The sequence below is a fragment of the Verticillium dahliae genome, genomic scaffold (assembly GCF_000150675.1).
Source record: "Verticillium dahliae VdLs.17 supercont1.15 genomic scaffold, whole genome shotgun sequence".
In the NCBI taxonomy this organism is placed as follows: Eukaryota; Fungi; Ascomycota; class Sordariomycetes; order Glomerellales; family Plectosphaerellaceae; genus Verticillium; species Verticillium dahliae.
The window spans coordinates 281,512-303,140 of NW_009276934.1; the positions used below are offsets into that span (position 1 = coordinate 281,512).

The window sequence follows — 21,629 nt, forward strand, 5'->3', positions numbered from 1 at the left end:
TCGAGTGGGCGCGCGACAACCCTAAGTCTCTCACAATACCCCATCATCCCCATTGCTGCATCCCCATGTCTGCATACTCATTGCTGGGCCATGATACCTTGGAAGAAAGCAGTGCTGCTGCAGTTGACGGCGAGTCAATATTCTCTTCAGGACAGGATATTGAACCCGGCATCTTCACACTGGCCCCAAACATCTAGACTCCTTACCTGGTTTTTCCTGGAGATGCTGCCATGCCTTCCCCAAGCTGTTGCTTTTATCTTGTCTTGAGAGCATTCACTCTCACGGGATGGGAAGATTCAATGGGCGTCACTTCCCAGAACCGTCGCCTGTAGGAAAAGTGCACAGAAGCTCTTTGCCTCAGCTTCCCTTCTTAGCAGGCATTTCGGTGCCTACCCAGCGGACACGATCTTCCTTCCTCATCTGTTATCCTCTGATATTATTGCGTCTCCAGCGCAATCCTCACTCTCACATCTGACGTCCCCTATCTCCTTTTGACACGACTTTCCTGATCCTAGCACATACGCTTTTTCCTCTTCTCCCCACAGCTCCCCCGTATCGTGCTTCATCCCAGCTTTAATCTTTAAACTCTCCAGCTTGCCCACTCGGAAGAACTTGGAGTCACGAATCATGGCTGACAAAGAGGGACCTGGTTCCGTTGACAACAGTTACAACCGCTACTCAATGCCCGTCACTCGTTCTCGTACGGGTCTCTATGGCGCGGACCTTGACCAGACTGGCACTGCCCGCTTCCTCTTCGGCGAGGACGACAACGCTGGCGACGCCAAGTACGTCCAGGCTCTGACTGATGACCAGTTCCCTACCCTCGTTCGCGCCGAGGGCCAAATGGTATGTCTACTTTTTTCTTTCTTTCTTTCTTTCTTTCTCTCTCTCTCTCTTCTTACCTGACCGCTCCTTCCGCTTCTATTCCACTTGCCCTCTGGCCGGCTGGCTGCCTGTCATGGCTCAGCGAATGAACCTTCACGTGAGCTTCAGGCGGCAATATGGAAGACGAGCCCCCGAACTATGGTGAATGCTTTCTCGACGGAGCTATGGCCAAGAGAGTTTATTGATTGTTCTTGCATTGTGGAAGGCGTTGTTCGTTTTTGCTCCTGCTACTGAGACGCATCCCCAAAATCCCTTGCCCTACCCCGTCTCCCGACCACACTGCAAACGGTCCACCTTCACCCTTCCTTTCCCTTTACAGAGTGTTCGTGCTTTGGTTCCTTCACTTATCATCCTCCATCCCTATCCCCTTTCCGACCTTTGAGCTGCCTCACCTCGTCTTTGTCCACGGTTCTGACGTCGGACATCGCCCACAGCTCTCCGCTTCTTCTGCTGCTCTTGACCTTGCTCTCTCCCCGTCTCCTGCACCTGACGCGTCTTCATCCACCAACGGTTGGGGTCATATTAACCGTCATCGCGCCCGACAGAGTCTCTCGAGCATCAACGCTCAGCTCAACGGTTCGTCCTCCGCCGACGGCTCCGTCATCGGCTCGCGTCCGTCGTCGGTCCGTCACTCTCTGGACCTCAAGTACTTCTCCGAGAACCCTTCCGACAGCAACTCAGTCGTGTCTCCTACCAGCAACGGCAACATGACTACTCCTCCCAAGCTGCAGAGCTCCTTCTCTGCCAACTCGGTCCCGACCGTTAAGAATGCCTCGGGTGCCAACAACCATGCTCAGCAGCATTTCCACAACCACAATGCTAGCATCGGTCGCATTCCTGCCGGTGCAGCCCCTCCCCGTCACAGCCGCGAGCTGTCGTCGGACAGCAACATTGGGTCGGGCCAGCAGAGCGGCAACCTCCCGTCCATTCAGAGCGCTCTCCACGGGAATGCTGCGCCCTTTGGCCCTACCAACGGCCTGAACGGCCTCAACCAGAATGCTGCTCCTTTTGGTGGCAACAACGGCATCAACCAGCAGACCAACAGTCTCAACAATGTTGGCCAGGCTGGTGTTGCTGGTCCCAATGGTGCTGGCCAGAACGGCATCAACCAAGGCTTCAACCCGTACGGCAATGGCCCTGTCAACATGTATAACCCCCAGAACAACGGTCAGCTCAACGGTGCCTACGGCGTTCCACTTCTTGCCATGCAGAATCTGAACCTCAATGGCGGCTCGGCCTACCCGCCTCAGAACTTCACCGGTTACGGTTCTCTGTACACTCCTGCCATCCCTGCCCATTCGGCTCCGCGTGACAGCCAGGCGCGTGTGATCCAGCACCGACGCCAGCAGGACAATGACGGTAAGCACTCTCCTCTAGTCGGAATGAACGCATGCTAATCCGATCCCTGTTACAGCTATGCAGCGCTACCAGAACCTGCCTCTTGAGCACGTCGGTGGTCAGATTTACGAGCTGTGCAAAGACCAGCATGGCTGCCGCTACTTGCAGAAGAAGCTTGAGGAGCGCAACCCTGACCAGGTCCACATGATCTGGCTCGAGACCAACCAGCACGTCATCGAGCTCATGACCGATCCCTTTGGCAACTACCTCTGCCAGAAGCTGCTTGAGTACTGCAATGACGATGAGCGAACGGTGCTCATTCAGAACGCTGCTCAGGACATGGTCCGTATCGCTCTGAACCAGCACGGCACCCGCGCGCTGCAGAAGATGATTGAGTTTGTCACGACCTCTATCCAGGTTCAGATGATCATTGACGCCCTTCGCTACCGGGTTGTTGAGCTGATCCAGGATCTGAATGGCAACCATGTCATCCAGAAGTGCCTCAACAAATTAAGCGCCCCTGATGCCCAGTTCATTTTCGACGCTGTTGGCAACCACTGCGTCGATGTCGGCACCCACCGCCACGGCTGCTGCGTTCTCCAGCGCTGCATCGACCATGCCGATGGCGCTCAGAAGGTCTGGCTCATTGGCAAGATTACGGAACATGCCCCTGTCCTCGTCCAGGATCCCTTCGGCAACTACGTCGTCCAGTACATCATCGACCTCAACGAACCCGCCTTTACCGAGCCAGTCGTTGGCATGTTCCGCAACCGCATCTGCCAGCTTTCTCGCCACAAGTTCAGCTCCAACGTCATTGAGAAACTTCTGCGCTGCTCTCAGGCCCAGGGCCGTGACATGATTGTCGACGAGCTCCTCCAGCCTGGCGAGATGGACCGCCTCCTGCGGGACTCGTATGCCAACTATGTCATTCAGACGGCACTCGAGTATGCCACTCCCGAGGGCAAGCACCGCATGGTCGAGGTTATCCGCCCCTTCCTGCCCGCTGTGCGTTCGACCCCTTACGGCCGCCGCATCCAGGCCAAGGTTCAGGCCTACGACAGCCGCGGCAGCGCCACCTCGTCTGGCCAGATAACCCCTGCCGACAACACCCAAGGCCAAATTCCCCTGCGTCCTGGCCAGAACCGCGCCATGGTCAACAGCGCTTCGATTGTCCAGCCTGGCGCCGCCCTGCCCAGCGGTTTCGTCAACGGTGGCGCCCGCAACGGGACTGCCCAGGCCATGAGCTACCCTCACACCTCGAACCTAACTGTTGCCTCTCCCACTGCCAGCCAGGCTCCTCAGCAGCCCTCTCAACTGGCCTGGAACCCCGCCCAGCCCCAGTTCCAGCCGCAGCAGCAGTTCCAGCCTCTCAATCAGGGCCAACAATTCCAGGGCCAGGCCCAGCAGGTCCCGCAGGGCCAGCAGAACCAGCAGAGCCAGGCTCCCAACGGTAACGGCACCGCAGCTTCCAACAACGGCGATGACTCCCAGTGGCTGTAGGGTGCCTGCGACAACGCAGCACCTGAGGAACACGCCTCTTGGAAGTGGTACGATATGCAGGAAAAACGGCTTTGACACGACGGATTACGTTACGTTACGAGGGGTGGCTACATGGCTCTCATTAGCCCTTTTGCCCTCCTCTTCATTTCAGCATGGTGACGCTGCCACGACTTGACGACCGCTCTTTCCTTTTACTCTCTGTGCACTACACAAACGACGATTTCCCTGGCCTGGGTCTCTCTGTCCGGCCTCATCCGCGTATACTACCTCCACCCCCTCCTCAAACTCAGAACACGTCTTTCTTTCTTCCTTCTTGCGGAACTGACGCTGCTTCTCGTTGTACACTACGACCGCGGATCGCATGGATGGGCCAACGATGGAGACGGGCATTCGCCGGGGAGGTGTGAGCATTGCCACAGGACAGCCACCGTCGGGGATTACCCTCCACAGACAAGGGGGGGCTTTCTGATCTGGTTGGCGTGTACTTGGGGGGAAAACATATAACCCTCGGTTCATGGACATAGACGAAACGAACGTTTTTATTTCGGCCTCTTCTTCTTCATTAGGATGTTTTTCTTGTTTTTTTCTTCTCAGTTTCTTTCTCCCTTTGTCACTTTCTGCATCGTTGCATTCTACCCTCAACTTTGCCGCCCCTTTCGATCCTGAGGACCGCCTGCTCATTTTGGCGATCAAAGGACCTGGATAGACACGACTGCTGCGTCTTGTTTTGGATTCCGGCAGGCGGAGCCCTCTTTTTCTTTTCTGGGCAAGACGTTGGAGGACCAAGCCGAGATGTGCGTCAACTCGATACATCTTGCGGCTCAGCCAGCGTGGACTCTCCTTGCATTGAAGCCCATTTCCTTCTTCCTATAAGCATTTGGCTCTGCATACACAGCATGGGCTTCGCTGCCTGGTCCGTATCCCGAACAGAAGATTCCAACTTTCACTGTACCTTGGTTTACTTTGAAAACTCTTCCATGACTTTGACTGGGAGAACGCACAATGCAGGCAGGAAAGCGGCGGCAACGCGGGTTTCTGGACTGGGAAACGGGGCTCTATGATAAAGCCACCTGTGGCAGGAATAGCAAGATGCGGTGGACGTGTTCTTTCAGCTTTTTTTTCTCATTTCCTCCTTGCCTGTATCAGAGGGTTTCTCCCTCGTAGGGACAAAATTGGTGGCGTTGTTTTCTTTCTCACCAGGAGGCTGAGGGCAACCAGATGTCTCTGGACGTCTCGCGCTCAGTAGCCATATAGCGGCATCCATCGACTTGTGGTGTTGGAGCAGAGCACCCTTGGCTGGGAGGGATTCGTATCGCGCTTTGCTCCTGGCTGTAATAGGCAGATCAATCAGTTTGCCAGTGTTCCGAACCGCCTGTGATGTGTCAAGTGCATTTCCCGCTGTCCTGACTTCCGGCTGTCGCGGTGAGCGTGTCGGACAAGAAGTGCCGCTGATGACAGACCACGCTGGTTTTGGTCGGAATGGTCATCCATAACTGATGACTGTCGGGCGCCAGAGCCAATTGTGATTTTTCAGGCATCTCATTGGTCGAGAAACGGTATTCACCAATCAGAAACTCCGGAACTCCCGTTGCAGGTCTGGACCCCCTACATATCCTCTCTGTCCCCCCCTAAAAGGCAAATAAAGCCAAAGCCTGGGCACAAAGGACGCAGCCTCACCGCCTGCCTGCTTCATCTTTTTTTCTCACCTCACTCCCCATCACCCTCGCGCTCACCCACCCTGTCCTCCGGCTTCCAACCACCACCAACCCCTGAAGAGCCAGCCAGAGAACGCATCTCACTCACCAGGCGAATACTCGGGGAAAGTCCCGTGCCCAAGACCAACAGAGACCAAAGGAAAAGAAAAGCTCGGTGGGATATCACCAAGTGAAACAATGGCCCGTGGCAACCAGCGCGACAAGGCCCGTGAGGCGAACCTGAAGAAGCAGGCTGCCATGGTGAGAGCACCTTGCCCTGAATCTGCCCCGAATCTTCCGACATGTTCGACCTGGCCCCCCCCTTGTTCGACATCAGGGGAGGAGGAGAGAATGAATGAATGAGTTCAAGTGATGAGACGTGCCACGCCTGCTCGACGACAACGACGCTCGCCCGCCGAGCCATCCTCATCATCATCGAGAGAGAAAGAGCCTTGAGGAGAAGAAACGGACCGTGCAGCTGACGTGCCCATGCAGAAATCCGGCAACAGCCAAAGTGGCACCGAGCTCCAGCGCTCCCGCGAGAGCGCTGCTGAGATTATGCGCCAGAAGCAAGCGGCCGGTATGTCATTCTTTCCTCCTCTGCCTGCCTGCCTGCCTGCGCACGCGCTTCGCCCCGAAATCCTCCATTTCTTCGAGGTAGGACCTCGCTGACGCTCTGCTCCGCTCCAGCCGAGGCACGCAAGGCCACTGGCGAGGACAAGCCTGCCAAGGACAAGGGCAAGAAATAGATGACCTGAGCAGGATCGAGGCGCGACGAGGAGAGACAGAGAGGTAGGGTCGGGGTGGTGGGCGCGGTTTGATGGGATGCGGTCGCCGCGTGAGGAGGACGGATGCGGCCCCCAGGCCAAATAGCAGTCAGACTCGTCGTGACGAAATGAAATGCTGACCAAGACTCTCTCTGCCTCCTCAACTTTCTCTCATTTGTTCACTGACGTTGCTTTTCCTTGCTTCTCCAGAGTCGGCGTCAGCGCCCACAGACCACTACTTGACCTCTCACGACGACGTCTCCTAGATGGCTTCCGAGGTGCCCAGTAAGCGCCCGAAATACCGATTTCGCAGGCTCGCTCACATGCAATCAAGTCACGCGCAAGCAGTTGCAGTCATGATCAAATCCTATTAATTTGGACATATCCAGAAAGATACGAACCAGTCATACTTCAAAGTGTGTGTACAACCCCTGTTTCCAAGGGCCCCATGGAGCTCTAGGCCAGCCAGTCCCAGTTGTCTCAAGCGGGTGTCTACAACAGCGTTGCCAATCATATCTTCCTTTCATCTCGTCTTCAACTCCGGACAAATAAATGTGATAAAAAGAAAATGTTTGGTATATCTCTCCCCGTAAGCGAGCAGCGTGAGGCTCAAGCTTACATCCACGATTCGCTTACCACCTCTTGCGGACGGGCTGGCCGATGGGGATCGAACCACCCATGCCACCGACGGCACCGACGCCCTGCATGTCCAGGTTGGGGAACGAGCCCATGTCGCACTGGACGGTGCACACGCAGGCGCCGTTCTGGTCGATCTGGCCGACGCCGTTCTGGACACCGTTGCCGCCGCCGGGAGCCGGGGGAGACGCGACGGGCGCATCGGTGGCGCCGGGAAGAGGAGCGGCAGGCGGGGCAGCGGGAGGAGCGGCAGGAGGGGCGGCAGGCGGGGCAGCAGGAGGAGCAGGCGAGCCGCCGGTAATGGGGCTGGCAGCACCCTCACCCTTCTGCTGAATGGCCATCGACTGGAACATGGCATGGGTACGCTCAGCAGTAGGGTTGATGGAGAAGACCATACCCTTGCCGCAGTGAGGGCCCTGGGCACAGTAGAACCCTGGCGCCGTTAGCTCGCGAAAACCTTGGCATCTGGCAGACGGGCAACTTACAAAGAGGGTCAGAGACCATAACCTGCATGGCAACCTGAGGAGGGGGCTCGACAGTGTTGTTAGGGTTGGGAATGAAGCCAGAGTCCATGCCACCGGCCAGGGGGTCGCAGGGCCGGTCAAAGCTGGACTGAGTGGTGGTGTGGTTGGCGCTCAGGAAAGTGAAGATGACCATGTCGCCGACAGCAGCGTGAATCTGGTCAGGGGCGTAGATAAGACCACCAGGGCCGCCGACGGTGACGCTGTGGGTGGCGCCTGCGGCAGGGGCAGCGGGCGTCTCGGCGCCAGGGTGCGCGGGAGTCGGGGGGACAGCCTCGGCAGGAGGGTGGACGGGAGGGGCAGCGGCCGGAGGAGGGTGCGCAGGTGGCATGGCTTCGGCCGGAGGAGCAGCAGCAGGAGGCGGGTGGACCGGAGGCGCCGCAGGAGGGGGGTGGACGGCAGGTGTCTCGCCCCCGACGACGACAGTCTCGGTAACGGTGACCTGCTGGTTGACAGTGGTGGTGTCGGCGCCGTTACCAGGGTTGACCCAAATGACAATGACGTTGGTGTCCGAACCCTCGGTGATGCCGTGGCCCTTCATGCCGGCGGGCAGAGGCAACAAGGCCTTGGCCGGCGACTCCTCGTGGTTCGTGGCGGAGGCCAGGGCGGCGACGGCCGAGATGGAGAGCGCTGCGGAGAACTTCATCTTGTCGATTTAGTTTGTTGGAGTATGTATTACTAAGACGAATTGACGGAAGACGTTTTGACTGTTATGGATCACAGACTGGCTGGTAAAGACGTGTTTTTCCCTCAGGAGGCCGTGTCGAACGGGATGCAAAGGTGTGAAATATGCTGGATGGATCCGGCGAGTTCCTGCTCGTGAAGTGAAGTGAATGAAAAACGTGAAGGGAATGAAAGTCCACACGGCAATGAGCGAGCACACGAGTTGACTGAAGAGAGAGAGAGGAAGAGATGGAGGGCAAAAGCAGAAACTATTTCGAGACGGAAAGGGCAACATCAGTGCTTAAATCAAGGTCGCATGAAGCTCCCAAGACGCGCTCGGAGCAGGGACGAAAGGCATGGCACGTCGGGGGCGCAGCGGGCCAAGAGGCTGCAATGGCTTGCACTCGAAACAAGACGAGAGCATGTCCCTGGTTGACGCCGCTCGGGTCGCCTGCGTCCGATGGAGGAACGGCGGTGGTTGCATTGCCATCCCAAGACGGAGGTCAAGACCAGAGGAAAAGGACATGGATACAGGCGGTACAGGGGGTTCGGTATCGTCGTCGAAGCATCCAAGGTGGGTTGTGTGGGCAAGCTCGACAAGGGGTTGCTGTGACAGATCCGTCTCGAGTCGCGTTTGGGCGTTGCTGGGCCCCTTGCCTGGCCCGAGCGGCCCATTTTCCGCAAGACGCTGAGAGCCGTTGTCACCAATAATACTGACAGGCGCCTGCTGATCCTGCTGCTGTCGTGCGAATGGCTCCTTGGGTACCTTTGCAGGCTTCGAAATATGGCGACGCTGTTGTCGTCGCCTCGCAAGCTTGCGATACCTGCTGCACAGCAATAATCCTTCGCGTGATCCCGTCGTAACTCGGGTCAGCGCAACTCGACCATTGAGCTTAGGAAGCATAGCTTGCGCTAAACCTTAAACTCAGGCACCGGACTGGCTCAGCTGGTGGTGGTTGGACCCCTTGGAACATGTGCAGCGGGCGAAAAGAGCGAAAGGGGGATTTTAGCTGCCGGAAGCTAAGAACTGGGGTACGTTTGCCAATGGCACACGCCCAGCCTTCCCGACCAGCCACGACGAGTTAGAGACGACAGCTCACGCACCTTGGCGGGTTGCCTTGGCGGGTTGCTGAGTCGCATCCGCCTGTCGCTCGCCTGTAGGGAAAATCGGCCCCCTGAACGCCCTCATTCGCTAGTTGCTTGGACGTGCCCACAACTCCAAACGGCGGCATGGAGGCTCTGAAACATCCTTCTTGGCTACCCTCAAGGCGCCTCGTCATGGTTGCAACGCTTTAACCCATGTCGTCGCACGAACTCTGCCCATCTCTTGGGTTGCTGTCAGAGAGGGGTTTCTCGTCTAGTCTGATACCGCGATGGCCGCTATTGCTAAGGGTGCCCTGCTTCTTGAGATGACGAGGACCAGTGAACTCTTCGGCCCGTGATTTTCTGACTGCTCAAAGCCACGCGGGAACGGAGGCCTGTGGGGGTTTTGAAATTAAATCCTGCGCAACAATACAGCGAGCCGCGCAATCGAAGCTCTCGCAGTCATTCCGTGAAGTGCCGCAGTGCCGTTGTGCTGTGGTGCGGCAAGTCGATTACCGAGACTTCAAGCCTGATGTATCGCCATTGATTCATTGCACGTTCGTCAGCACGTGCTCAGCCGTGCCTGTCACGGTATCACAATCGTTGGAAGGCCGGGCAGCATTATCTGTGACGTCTGTCAGTGTCGCGACATCGAGTGCACTCTGCTTTTGTAGTTCTCCAATCGTGTCAATGTTGTCAAGACGAAATATCTGAAGGCTCCCATTGATCAGCCCTGCGGTCGGAAGGCCCGAAGCTGCCATACTTGGGATGAGGTCTGAACAGCTGTGAGATAACCCAACCGTGGCAGGCGAAACGAAACAGTTCTGGCAGAAATTTGCGGACGGACGATAAAAAGGGGCAACACTCGTCACAATCTGATACTGCGTCGCTGGATGCGCCGATCCAGACAAGGCCATGATGGCGCAGTGCTAGATGCCCATCGCTCCGATTGTCCTCATGGATTCCAGGCCTTTCCTTCTTGGCAAAGCTGCAGTGCTGAAGCTAGCTCTAGGTGGGCGCCCAGCCTCGACACATGCCTTGTCGAGCCTCAAACGTGGCTAGCTTGAGTGCCGGTGCGTCGTGGAACAGATCGTGTCGCAGAGTTTCGCTTGCAGCCCGTTGATCAGATAGAGTTGGTGCTCCGTCCGGCGAATCTGGTCTGATTCCCCACAGCGACATCAAGATTTCGTCCGAAAGCTTGGCCTAGGGGTTTGGCCATCGGTACAGATGGCGCCTTTCACGGTGCGCTCGGCTGTGTACGCTGCTGCTGCTGCCCCTCATACAGCCCTGTGTAGTACCCCGCGTAGTACCACGACATAAGAAGTTTCTTGAGACCCTCATCTTGCACTATCCTTGTCGTCAGCCGCCCGATAGCGAAGCTCGGCAAGCAGCAGAGTGCGAGAACCTACCTGTTCCAAGCAGCACCTGTGGGGATGCCACTGCCGTCGCATCTCCTGGAGTGTCCCTCGACTCCGACACGAGTGCTGTTGGGGGCGCAGTTCCAGGGGTGACCTACAGCGACCACGCGCGTCAGCAAACAGGCTGGGACAGCTGAGCCACATGGAGGAAGGCCAGGCCAACCCTCAGTGGCCTCAACAGGATGCCCGCAGGGTTGCGGATACCACGGGGCCAGGACTTGACTGACTTTATGGGGTTCTTCCACGCCACCGGGTGGCAGATCTGCCTCAGCTGGCTGATCGCCTTTCCGCGTTTCTGACTGCAAGGTCTTGAGGATCCTGCCATGATCACCATTAGAGTTGACTGTTGATAGAGAAGGGGGCCCGTGACAGGGAGGTTGGGACCTACTTCGAGGTGGTAGACGCGCGCGGCTCTAGGTCTGCCCAGTTTTGCCTCCCCTTTGGCGGGGAATGGCTATGAATATGGAGTATTTTTGTTTGTGGGGGGAAAGAAAAACTACGTGGGGGCCGGTCGCTCCTGTTGGTCGAGGGGACCAAAGCGCGGTTCTGACGTGCCTTGTATTCGTCCAAAGCTTCATTCCAGGAGTCGATGAGGGCCGAATCATCCCACACCTCCTCGTGGGTTAACTGGTCTTCCGAGACTGTCATCGCGGGTAAGGTCTGAGGCCGGACCGAGTCAGTTGTTGACAAGTCAGGTGGTCGGCGGTCAATCACATTGACTGGGTTGATGAGGCTTGGTGTGCTGGCCGAGATAGGCGTCAAATTCTTGAAATGTTCTGGCGGATCAGAGTTGCGAGCTTAGTTCTACAAAAGTTGGGCGGTGCGGGGGCTGAATGAATGAGGCCAAAGCCTTCACGTGGATGCACTGAAGGCTGTGTGTGCCTTGGGTGGAGGGGTGCGCTTTGACAGGCGAGAAGAGCGGTCCGTCTGTCGAGCCCAGAAAATGATATAAATGTTTGAATTGCCAAGGGATTGTTGATGTGTCTGTTTTCTTTGCTGCAATGCCGCCCATGAAGGTCAATAGGCAGACAGAGGATGGAGGCAGCTCTTCGTGAATAGACTGGACGAGAGATTCAGGGCGGCTCAGGGTGGTTCAGTTCTCCCGTGGTGGCTCCTGCACAAGGTACCTAATCGCAGGTGGCAGTGGCAGGAGAGGTCAGTGCTTCCTGCCCGTCGAGGTGCTCCCCACTGAAGAACGCCGCTGGAAGGAGGGACTAGAGGGGTCTTGCCACACCGCTTCCCACAAAGGGTCGGGTTAGCTGCACATGGATGGCAGAACCTGGAAATTTTTCTTTGGTTATTGTTCGCCAGCCACGCCGCAAGTGCAGAGGTCGACGGTATCTTCAGTACATTGAAGTGATAGAACCCACGACAACCCCACGACACGTCCAAAATGGCCCCCGAACTTAGAAAGCGAAAGTGTACGCGTCGCATCCCCCCGAAAGACTGTCATATGGGTCAAAACAGCTAATTGTGCCCCAGCCAAGACGAATGTCGCGGAGCCTGTTGTGAAGAAGGTCGAGAAGGTGACGAAGCGCAAGGGTCCGTCTCGCACAAGAGTCAGCACCGCTTTACCCGACAATCAATTAACCACGTGTCGCTTTAGCCGCTGAGGAGAGTTCGCCTGTCGCCCCCAAGAAGCAGAAGCCCGTCCAGGCCGCGGCCAAGCCGAAGAAGCAGACCGAAACTGAGGTCAAGGCCGATGTCGAAACCGAGGTCGCAGCCGAGTCCGCCCCCGCCGTCAAGGAGAAGAAGAAGGTCGCCAAGAAGGTCAAGATCGCAGAGCCCAAGGAAGAGCCCAAGGAGACCGTTGTCGAGTCGGCGAAGGAGGCGGTCATTCCCTTCGAGGATGACGCGTCGGAGGACGATGGCGAGGTCGATGCTGAGCTCCAGGCTCTGGCCGCGGGTCTTGACTCTGATTCTGAGGAGACTGGCCAGACCGACAAGGGATCTGATTTCAAGACTGGTCAGGATGTCGGCAAGATCCCCAAGCTGTCCAAGAAGGAGAAGAAGGCATTGGCCGCGAGCAAGAATGCCGCCAAGGACGAGCCTGGTGTCATCTACGTTGGTCGCCTGCCTCACGGGTATGATTCACCATCGCGTTCGCCAAAAAAAATGAATGAATGCTGACAGTCTGTGCAGTTTCTACGAGCATGAGCTGCGTTCGTACTTCAACCAGTTTGGACCCGTACGTTCTTCTCACCTCACCGCTCCCCGTTTCTGCAGACAACTAATCCTCATTTGCAGGTGACCAAACTGCGCCTGTCAAGGAACAAGCACACTGGAAAGTCCAAGCACTACGCCTTCATCGAGTTCAAGTCTGAGAGTGATGCCGACATTGCGGCCCGCACCATGAACTCTTACCTCCTGTTCGGCCACATCCTGCGCGTTAAGCTCGTGCCCCGTGATCAGCTGCACGCCGACATCTGGAAGGGAGCCAACAGGCGGTTCAAGAAGACGCCGTGGGGCAAGATCATGGGCAACAAGCTCGCTCGTCCGTTAAGCGAGTCGGCCTGGGTCGAGAAGATCTCCAGGGAGGAGAAGAGGCGGCTGGAGCGCGCAGAGAAGCTAAAGGAGCTCGGATATGAGTTTGAGGCTCCCGCGCTGAAGCAAGCTCCTGCGCCTGCCGCGCTCGAGGCTGTCGCCGCCGAGGGTGCGGAGGAGGGCAAGGCTGTCGAGGCCGCTCCTGCGGTGGAGGACGCAACTGCCGTCGCGACCATGGAAGAAGCTGCGGCTGTGGGAAAGCCTAAGGTGTCCAAAGCGAAGGGCAAGAAGGCGAAGAAGGCCAAGGCATGAACGCGAATGAAATAGTGAGGGGTGCTTTGTAGATTTGGAGTTTGGGGGAACTCATTTTTGCACGGGTTATGATATTCTTCAACATTTTCGGTCAATTGCAGACGTTGGAAACAGCGCAGTTGCATGTGGACAGTTTTGATCCGGCCATTCGAGGCGTTGCAGTCACAAAGCGATGGCGATGATGTTTCTGGTATGTATGCTCATAGCGAACCCCTTGCACCCGTGGAAAACCGGGCAAGCACTGGGATTATAAAGGGCAGGGTATCTGTCTACTTCAGCTCGAGCGCGGAAAAGGCACTTGAGTGTGGTTCTCCTCACATCCCTCAAGCGAAGAGTAAATATATGTATGAAGAAGAAAAGAGGAAAAGTCCAAAGAGGGATCCATGAGGCTGGCTAAAAACCCAGCACCAGCAACCCGATAAGGATTGTGACTAAGCGACGGGGGTGGATGGACAGGCTTAGGGACCGTTTGGGTGTCGAGTGAGTGCACTATTCCAGCACTGGCAACACATCCACCCACCGACCCTCTCCCTCCAGGGCGCTGAACAATAGATATGGGTGCCTTGTTTTACTTGAAGCAAGGTGGACAGCAAGACTGTGGTCTTTTCCTCCCATCGGTAGCATTGCTTACAGTCTCGTCACAGACCCCATAATCTGGCAGGGCTACCAGAAGTCCGATGCCTCCGATGCGCGCTGTTTTGACGAGTTCGCCAGGCTCATGGTAGGCCGAAACAAAGGTGATTCACAAGCACACTGCCAAACTGCTGGCCCAACCGCCTCAGGGACAACATCTCACAACCCGTAGGCCAGCTATTTACACTTTACGAGAGGGTATCCAAGCCTGCTGGTCTGAAGTATATGACATTGTGAATCCATTCGGCGACCGGCGAGATGGTCTTTATGACAGTACATGGGTCTTCGATCTGGACCGAGGTGTGCTGAGTCGAAATAAGCGGTCTGGCTCCTCCACAGTACCTCTGGAGCTTGCGTGCCGCCGCGCTCTGTTGGTGGACGACTTCCTCCCCGTAACACCGTTCCCGGCTCCGACAGCATCGGCATTTTCCGGCGATCTGTCGATTCCATGCTGGAACTTGGATGTCGGCGACCTCTCAAGAGAAAAGTCCTTTGTGGGAAGAATCTTGCAAGATTTTGGACATACATGGTGACACTTACTCCGACACTCGTACAACTAAGAAACATTTCTCAAACTAGCAATCGCCACAATTCGCATCGCCGCCCTTGACTTCACGGTAGTAGAGCCAACCGGTTGGGATCGCAGCCCGGGAGGAACTTATGCATTCGTCTGTGACCTGCCAGAGTGGCAAAAGCCTGCCTCCAAGTTCGTCCAGGCCGGCGAGTCCTGGTTCGTGCTGGTCCAAGATCTGAATAGTGGTCTCGAGAGATACGACGCCACTTCACCTTGCAAACTGCAACGCAGCCTGCAACACTGCGACGGAGCACCGCGTACGCTCTTCTCAATCTTCGACAGGTCGCAAGTGTCCGACTTACGGGAGATAGAGAGATGGAAGGAACACAACCAGCGGCACTATTCGACGGCCGGAACCCCCCAACAAGCCGGGCCATCGAGCTTCTTCTCTGGATGACTAGACGCCCGCAGCGGGCCACGTTACTGAACTCGCTCCCAGTCGAGTTGCAAGACCGCATTCTCTATTCACATCGGCCTCTACTGTTGGAGCCGCCAAGCTTGGCTGTGAGATGGGTCTCGGGTCGCTTGCCTGTGGAACGACGATGGCAAGCCACTACAGCTTGAATATATTAAGCGGAAGCGATCGAAACTCAACCCTGTCGAGTCACAGATTCGGTTCGGCCCCTGGATGAGTGCAGTGTCTTACATACCATCCAAGCCTCAAAAGGTTCATCCAAACCTTCAGAAGAGCCAGATCTGAGCGCAGCCATGATCTATAGTTGACCTGTAGACATGTATTGGCTAGCGAGACTTGGTATGTAGCCACTTTGGCGGTCGACTATTGGGCGGTGAAACTTATAGTCGGCAGTTAATGCTGGATATAGACACCGCTCGGTCCGGATTGAGTACCAAAAATGAAAAAGATGCCAAGCTGGTACCGCTCACATGGAAAAGGGCAGGGCATGGTCTTTAGGTACTGAGCCCAATGCATCACCCGTCCAGCATCATCTCGCAAGTGTTGTCTCGTAGACAGCAGCACCATTGCCGACTCTGATGAGTACTTGTAAAAGCCAATGTGCATGCCGCTATGTATCGTGGTGTAAGCTCCTTGTTGCAATTGCTCTCACATTCGGCGCACTGCTCCTCGGCCGCGTCACTGGTCTAGCGGACTGAGAGGGCTCTGACAATGCAGAAGTCTTAGGTTGAAAGAGATCCCTTCGGGCAGCTAGAGAGCTTCAAGACGACGGGATCCGGTGGCGAGCCCCCTTGCTCATTCTACGCGACGTCGAAGCCTTCTTGTAGAGTAAAAAGCTGGCTGAGAATCCTTTTCATGATCCTACGGTAAAAGACATCGCTTGACGTTGCCGTGCAGTCCACCACCGAGAGATAACTTGGATGAATGAGTCGTCGAGGTAGGTCCGGGTGAATGGGCCCGCCTGGACACCGTAGGCCATTGAAATTCATGACATCCATCCCGAGTCTTAAGGCATCAGTATGTTGGCATCACCCATGCGGCAAGACCCCTTCATGGCGATGCCTCATTCATGGTACATGAATGCGCCCCATTGGCTACACGCCACGGCCCTTACTCCGGACACCAAGAACAAGACGAACGTGGGAAGTTGACCATTGTGGCCGCATCTGGTGTGGTCCTGAGGCCAGATACTCGACAAGCGGTTGGCAATTGACCTTCACGAATCCAGTCTAACCAGCCGTCTTGTATGTAGGTGGTGTGTACAGCATGCCAGGGGCTGTCCCTTTGTTGGGGTGCCTGGTCCAAGACCAGGGTTCATCCATCGAGCTGGCGCGGTTGGCGCGATGACTAACCAGACCCTTCCACGTCTCGTGTAAGGTTAGGTACATGTAGTAGGTACATTGTACATTGTACATGGAACGTCGCGCATGCTCCACGTACGCCGTCTCCGTCTCGCAGAACCTCGCAGCAGGACACATTTGACGATTGCCCACGCCGAATCGAGCCTTCGCTTTGCCTCTCGATGTAGCGCTTAGCTGCCCATCATGTCGACTCCCGCACCGAGTACGGATCCCGTCTCCACGCCGTCAGGTACGCCCTCCCATTGTCCAGGGCACACACACCCGCTCCCCCCCACCGCAGTCTCGCGGGTGTACATCGTTTGTTAATGGGACCCGCATTTGCAGGCAAGAAGAAGAAGAACAACAAGAAGAAGAACGCCAACAAGGCCAAGGATGTCGTGCCTGTAGACGTTGCCGCGCCGCAACGCGACACTGATGAACGTGAGGATGAGCCAGAGACGCCTGTCGAGGTAACAAGACTGCACCCTCTGATGATATCGTGCTGTGATACTGATGGAACAATCAGGCGACATCACAACCAGAGGAGGCGGCTGAGCAGCCCGTCGAGGCGACACCAAAGGTCAACGGCCACAATGACGCGCAAGACGGCAACGGCCATGCGAACCCCCCAATAGCGAAGCCCGCCGTCGATGCGGCCGACACGACGAACGTGCAGTCGACCGCCGCGTTTGACGCCCTCGCAAGGGAGAGGGATGCTCTCAAGGCCGAGGTGGAACAGCTACGAAAACAGCTCGAGGCAGCACCGAAACCAGAAGCCAACGACCAAGACACGGCGCAGCTGAGGACGGAGCTCGAGGCGGCGACGAGCGCCAAGGAGCACGCCGAAGAGCAGTACGAGGGCCTCCTCGAGCGGGTCAACCACCTCAAGTCGACCCTCGGCGAGCGTCTGAAGCGCGATCGCGCCGAGCTCGAAGAGGCAAAGGAGCGCATCGAGGACCTCGAGGCGCAGATCGAGTCCCAGAACGCCGAGCTGCAGAACGGCGCCAAGTCGTCCGAGGGCGAGCTGGCGAAGCTCCGGGAGGAGCTGCAAGATGCAACGCGGGAGGTCACGAGTCTGCGCAGCCGCAGCAACCTGTCGCAGCAGAACTGGGTCAAGGAGCGGGACGAGATGGCCAAGCTCGTGTCGAACCTCAAGCAGGAGGTCGAGACGACGACGAATGCCATGGGCGAGTGGGAGGTCATCGCCATGGAGGAGCGCTCTGTCAAGGAGAGCCTCGTCGATAAGACGGCGGAGCTCGAGGAACAGGTCGCCACCCTGCGCGAGAACTACCAGGAAGCCGCCGCCGACCGGGACAAGCAGTCGCAGGCCATTGACAGCCTGCAGAAGGCGCTCAGCGACATCCAGGAGGCGCGGAAGCGCGAGCTCCGCGAGATGGTCGAGACGTCGGAAGAGCAGCTGCAGGCGCTGAAGAAGCTCGTCCAGGAGGCGGACGCCCGCGCCGTGGAAGCCGAGACGGCGCGGGAGAGCGCGGCCAAGGAGCTCGAGCGCACGGCACCGTTCGAAAAGGAGGTCAAGGAGAAGAACCTTCTCATCGGCAAGCTGCGTCACGAGGCCATTGTGCTCAACGACCACCTCACCAAAGCCCTCCGCTATCTCAAGAAGACCAAACCCGAAGACAATGTTGACAGGTATGCTGTTCACGGATTTTGCTCATATGTTGATCCGTAGCTGACGCTTCCCCCCTTCAGACAAGTCGTCACCAACCACTTGCTCCACTTCCTCACCCTCGACCGCTCCGACCCCAAGCGCTTCCAGATCCTCCAGGTCATGGCCGGCTATCTCGACTGGACCGACGAACAGCGCGAGCAGGCCGGCCTCGCCCGGCCGGGCACCACCTCCGGCAGCAGCCTGCTCCGCCTCCCCGCCTCCCCCTTCCACCGCACGCCCAGCACGCCGTCCCTGAGCGCCGAATTCTTCACCGACACGACGTCGGGCACTGCCGCCAACAAGGAGTCGCTCGCCGATCTCTGGACGGGCTTCCTCGAGCGGCAGGCCCAGGAGGCGCTGAGCCCAGACGCCGACGGCAGCGAGAGGAAGGGCAGCGTGAGCAGCGCGGCGAGGTCGGAGAGGGGCTCATAGCAGCATCATGACACTGGCGTGAGAGTCCCTTCCCCAGGGAGCGCCGCCACGCAGAAGGTGTAGGAGAAGAAAGCGCTGTTTTGTTGAGGGTGTGAAGAGCAAGAAGAGAAAAATACTTGAAATGTTCCCGTGGTAGGGACACCCATTACATGGCGTTGCGTGCTTTTCGGTAGACGCAGGGGAGGCCGTTCAGCCGGGGTCAGGTCAGGCAGGGAGCGAGATGATGGCCGCTCGGTGTGCATCACATTGGTACGGCAGGGTGAAGGATCACGAAAGGCGCGGAGGGGTGGCGGCAATTGACCAATGAATGCAACGAGCCATGCTCTCTAGAGCCATGCTCTCTATCTCATCGCCTGTCTTCTAAAACAGATTTTGTGACTCCAGTCACCCTTTCTCTGCCGTAACACGTCCGTGATGAATGCACGGATCTGGCCTTTTGTTTTCTCAACCAACCATCGATACAGGCGCCTCCTCCTCGGCCTGCAGCACGCTCCTCGCATACTCCTCGGCATCCCTCTCGATCCTCTCGATATCAACGCGTCCGCTGCCGATCGCATCGTTGACGCCCTCGACGACCTCCCTCTCCTCCATGACCTCGCCCATGATGCGCACCTCGTGCGCCCAGTAGCCGGACTGCCTGCTCCTCAGGCCCTCATCCCGCACGCCGGCGTTGCGGACGATGCCAAACGCCGTCATCTTGCTGCGAACCGTGGCGAGCGCGCGGTTGACGCGCTCGAGCCGCGCGGCGGCGGGTGGCGGCGCGGCAAAGGCCCTGTTCGTGGAGGAGAGGTACAGGGCGGCGGCGAGGGCGAGGTCCAGGGCCGCCAGGGCGACGAGGCGCAGGGAGCGGGCCGTCCAGTGGAAGGTGTCGATGTCGCCGAGGCGCAGGGCGGCGGCGTTGGGGCGCGGGTTGTAGGCCGTGACGAGGTAAACGTCGAGGGCGGCGAGGGCGGCGGAAGCCACGGTGACGGTGGTTCGCCAGGGGGGGCCGTGAGGGCCGGCAAAGGGGCGGGAGGCGGCGGCGGCGAGGGCGATGAGGTTGAGGAGGTGCGGCGCGACGATGGCGGGCAGGGCGTAGTAGGCGTAGGATTTGGGGTCGTCGGAGCGGCAGAAGGGGCAGTCTGCGATGACGGCGGGGCCGAACTGGAAGTAGAGCAGGCGAGACTCGAGGTTGACGAACCGGGCGCGCAGTGCCTCGTCGCGGGGCGTTAGGATGTTGGCGGGCCGCAGGACGGCGAGGCGGTTGAAGAGGACATCGACGGGGATCTGCAGGCGGGACTGCGTCAAGGCGAAGATGTTCTCGGGGGCGAAGAGCGGCGTCGCCTTGACGACGAGAAGGAAGGCGAGGAAGGAGAGGAAGAAGATGGTGCGCAGCGCCGGGCGCGTGACGGGGCGGATCGGGAGAGCGGCCTGGGCGCGGGCCTTTTTGAGGTTCTGGTAGTAGGCATAGGCCTTGGGGAGGAGAATGGGGCCAAAGAAGATGACCAGGGAGCGGACGCTACGGGGCAAGCGTTAGTTGGTCCCAACACAGTTCATGGTAAAGACGTAGACATACTTGGCCCAGGTGAGAGACATGATGGCGGTGTTTGCTCGTCGAACCGAGCTTTGCGGGTAGCGAAGTCTAATCCGTGGGGGGAGAAGGACGAACGCGGTCACAGGATGGGAAACTTGGCCTTGTCCACGCTGGAGCGAACAGGTGTCGTGGAAGTCGCGTGAGCGTGAGGCTGACAAAGTGACGTACATTTGTGGCGCCGTAAGGCTGAGCTAGAGCTGGGAGGGTGGCTTACATAATGATCCTTGCCAGCCTCAGTTCTGTTGTTGCATCCCAGCGATGGTCAAGAGTCAACTCCATTTCACGCAAAGGCCCAAATGCAAAAGTCAATACCCAGTATGATCCGCTAACGCCTAGGTCCATGTCTATGCCATCTACGAGTTTTCAAACCCTCACACGCTCTCCGCATACCCGTCGCTCTTGGCCGGCGCCTGCGGCTGCTTCTTCTCAAACAGCTTCTTGCCAAGCTTGTCCGTCGCCTGATCAGCCTTCTCCCCCAGGAACGTCTTGAAACAGCCATACGCGCCAGAGACGGCCCAGAAGATGGCATTGACAAGGTCAACCCACACAGCCGTCTTCATGGCGCCCGTGCTGGCCCCCTTGTAAGGGTCATCGCTGTCGCGTCCGAGAAAGATGCCAGCCATGATGCCAAAGACGACGATCCACGCAACAAACAGCGTCGCGTCCCACGCAAAGGCGCGATACGTCTTGAACATCTTGATGCGGCTGCCGACGACGGGGATGGCGCTCAGCGGCGCCGCCGCGAGGAAGGCGACGGCCGTGACGGCCGACAGGCCGCCGACGATGACGGCGAACAGCCACTCGGGCGCGAAGCCGCCGCTGCCGTCGGCGTCGGCGTCCTTGCGGTCGGCGTCGACGCGGTGGCCGTAAAAGCCGCACGCGATGAGCGCAAAGACGAACTGCAGCGCGCGGCAGACGAGGCGCGGGATCACCTCGAACGTCTTGAGCCACGTCTTGCCGACGGCCTTGCCCGTCTCGGCGCCCTCGCTGAAGGCGGCGTGGCCGGCCTGGCGGCCGAGGTCGCGCTTGTCGGCGGCGCGGAAGTCGGAGGCGGCGTTGGCGAGGCCCTGGGCGTTGCGCGTCAGTTCGATGGCCGTCTGGCCAGCTTGCATGGCCTGTCCGAATTTGCCCATTGTGTTTTAGGTAGAATGCCGAGGCGGGAAGTAGAAATAGGAAGGAATGGCGGGAATCAAAACTCTGGCTTGCTGTGAATCTGTAGAGGCTGATGGAATGCGGAATGATGCAACAATGCAGGCGCTGGGTCTAAGCTGTTGTCCCGGGGTATATATGCGACTGCCCTGCAGTATGATGATGACTTAAAGAAAGAGTCAAAGGAAACAAGACAACAAGAAGAAGGCTCGGGCGTTAGAGGAGCGGTCGCAGTGAATGAATGAATCACAAGACTAAGAAACACAATAAGACGCTGCCAGAAGACCATTCTTTATACCACTTTCAGTACCTCCTCGAAGCAAACAGCCCTTTAATGCGGCAAGCCGCTCAGCGGACGAGGCCTGATTCACCAAGCGCCGGACCAAGCGAACCTCTCGCGCGCGCCGGGCCGGGCTGTTGCCCAGACCGGATGCTTCGCAGCCAACCAGGCCCTGGGTTCGAAGAGCGAGAGGCATGCCCTGCGAAGAGGCGCCCACCCGGCTGACTGGCTGCCAGTCGATCGCCAGCCGTCTGCCGTCGGAG

At 57.9% G+C, this 21,629-nt stretch overlaps 8 protein-coding genes across 8 annotated transcripts; 4 read left to right on the forward strand and 4 right to left on the reverse strand.

Moving 5' to 3' along the window:
• Positions 1–627: 627 nt before the first annotated feature.
• VDAG_06977 (pumilio domain-containing protein) lies at positions 628–3,723 on the forward strand (the record flags this gene model as incomplete). The annotated part of the gene is made up of 5 exons (XM_009655882.1): positions 628–846; positions 994–1,026; positions 1,091–1,207; positions 1,320–2,244; positions 2,300–3,723. The coding sequence occupies 5 exons, from the start codon at positions 628–630 to the stop codon at positions 3,721–3,723; spliced, it is 2,718 nt and encodes a 905-aa protein (XP_009654177.1).
• Positions 3,724–5,431: 1,708 nt separating this feature from the next.
• On the forward strand, positions 5,432–6,564 carry VDAG_06978 (uncharacterized protein). Its single transcript, XM_009655883.1, has 3 exons — positions 5,432–5,678; positions 5,913–5,997; positions 6,108–6,564. The coding sequence occupies exons 1-3, from the start codon at positions 5,616–5,618 to the stop codon at positions 6,164–6,166; spliced, it is 207 nt and encodes a 68-aa protein (XP_009654178.1). The 5' UTR covers positions 5,432–5,615; the 3' UTR covers positions 6,167–6,564.
• A 252-nt stretch (positions 6,565–6,816) lies between these two features.
• VDAG_06979 (uncharacterized protein) lies at positions 6,817–7,987 on the reverse strand (the record flags this gene model as incomplete). The annotated part of the gene is made up of 2 exons (XM_009655884.1): positions 6,817–7,266; positions 7,328–7,987. 2 exons carry the CDS (start codon positions 7,985–7,987, stop codon positions 6,817–6,819), a joined length of 1,110 nt encoding a protein of 369 aa, XP_009654179.1.
• Positions 7,988–10,324: 2,337 nt separating this feature from the next.
• Positions 10,325–11,153, reverse strand: VDAG_06980 (uncharacterized protein; the record flags this gene model as incomplete). Its single annotated transcript, XM_009655885.1, has 5 exons — positions 10,325–10,434; positions 10,497–10,599; positions 10,669–10,804; positions 10,894–10,918; positions 11,006–11,153. 5 exons carry the CDS (start codon positions 11,151–11,153, stop codon positions 10,325–10,327), a joined length of 522 nt encoding a protein of 173 aa, XP_009654180.1.
• Positions 11,154–11,898: 745 nt separating this feature from the next.
• Positions 11,899–13,409, forward strand: VDAG_06981 (ribosomal biogenesis protein Gar2; the record flags this gene model as incomplete). Its single annotated transcript, XM_009655886.1, has 5 exons — positions 11,899–11,926; positions 11,988–12,047; positions 12,112–12,589; positions 12,648–12,693; positions 12,753–13,409. The coding sequence occupies 5 exons, from the start codon at positions 11,899–11,901 to the stop codon at positions 13,299–13,301; spliced, it is 1,161 nt and encodes a 386-aa protein (XP_009654181.1). The 3' UTR covers positions 13,302–13,409.
• Positions 13,410–16,467: 3,058 nt separating this feature from the next.
• VDAG_06982 (uncharacterized protein) lies at positions 16,468–18,671 on the forward strand (the record flags this gene model as incomplete). The annotated part of the gene is made up of 5 exons (XM_009655887.1): positions 16,468–16,513; positions 16,609–16,733; positions 16,790–17,913; positions 17,974–18,328; positions 18,501–18,671. The coding sequence occupies 5 exons, from the start codon at positions 16,468–16,470 to the stop codon at positions 18,669–18,671; spliced, it is 1,821 nt and encodes a 606-aa protein (XP_009654182.1).
• Positions 18,672–18,808: 137 nt separating this feature from the next.
• On the reverse strand, positions 18,809–19,939 carry VDAG_06983 (uncharacterized protein; the record flags this gene model as incomplete). Its single annotated transcript, XM_009655888.1, has 2 exons — positions 18,809–19,862; positions 19,920–19,939. The coding sequence occupies 2 exons, from the start codon at positions 19,937–19,939 to the stop codon at positions 18,809–18,811; spliced, it is 1,074 nt and encodes a 357-aa protein (XP_009654183.1).
• A 369-nt stretch (positions 19,940–20,308) lies between these two features.
• Positions 20,309–21,070, reverse strand: VDAG_06984 (uncharacterized protein; the record flags this gene model as incomplete). The annotated part of the gene is made up of 1 exon (XM_009655889.1): positions 20,309–21,070. One exon carries the CDS (start codon positions 21,068–21,070, stop codon positions 20,309–20,311), a length of 762 nt encoding a protein of 253 aa, XP_009654184.1.
• Positions 21,071–21,629: the final 559 nt, after the last annotated feature.

Coding starts and splice junctions, on each gene's coding strand:
- VDAG_06978 (XM_009655883.1), top strand. CDS start 5,616: ATGGCCCGTGGCAACCAGCGCGACAAGGCCCGTGAGGCGAACCTGAAG. Junction 5,679..5,912: donor TGAAGAAGCAGGCTGCCATG/GTGAGAGCACCT, acceptor GTGCCCATGCAG/AAATCCGGCAACAGCCAAAG. Junction 5,998..6,107: donor GCGCCAGAAGCAAGCGGCCG/GTATGTCATTCT, acceptor GCTCCGCTCCAG/CCGAGGCACGCAAGGCCACT.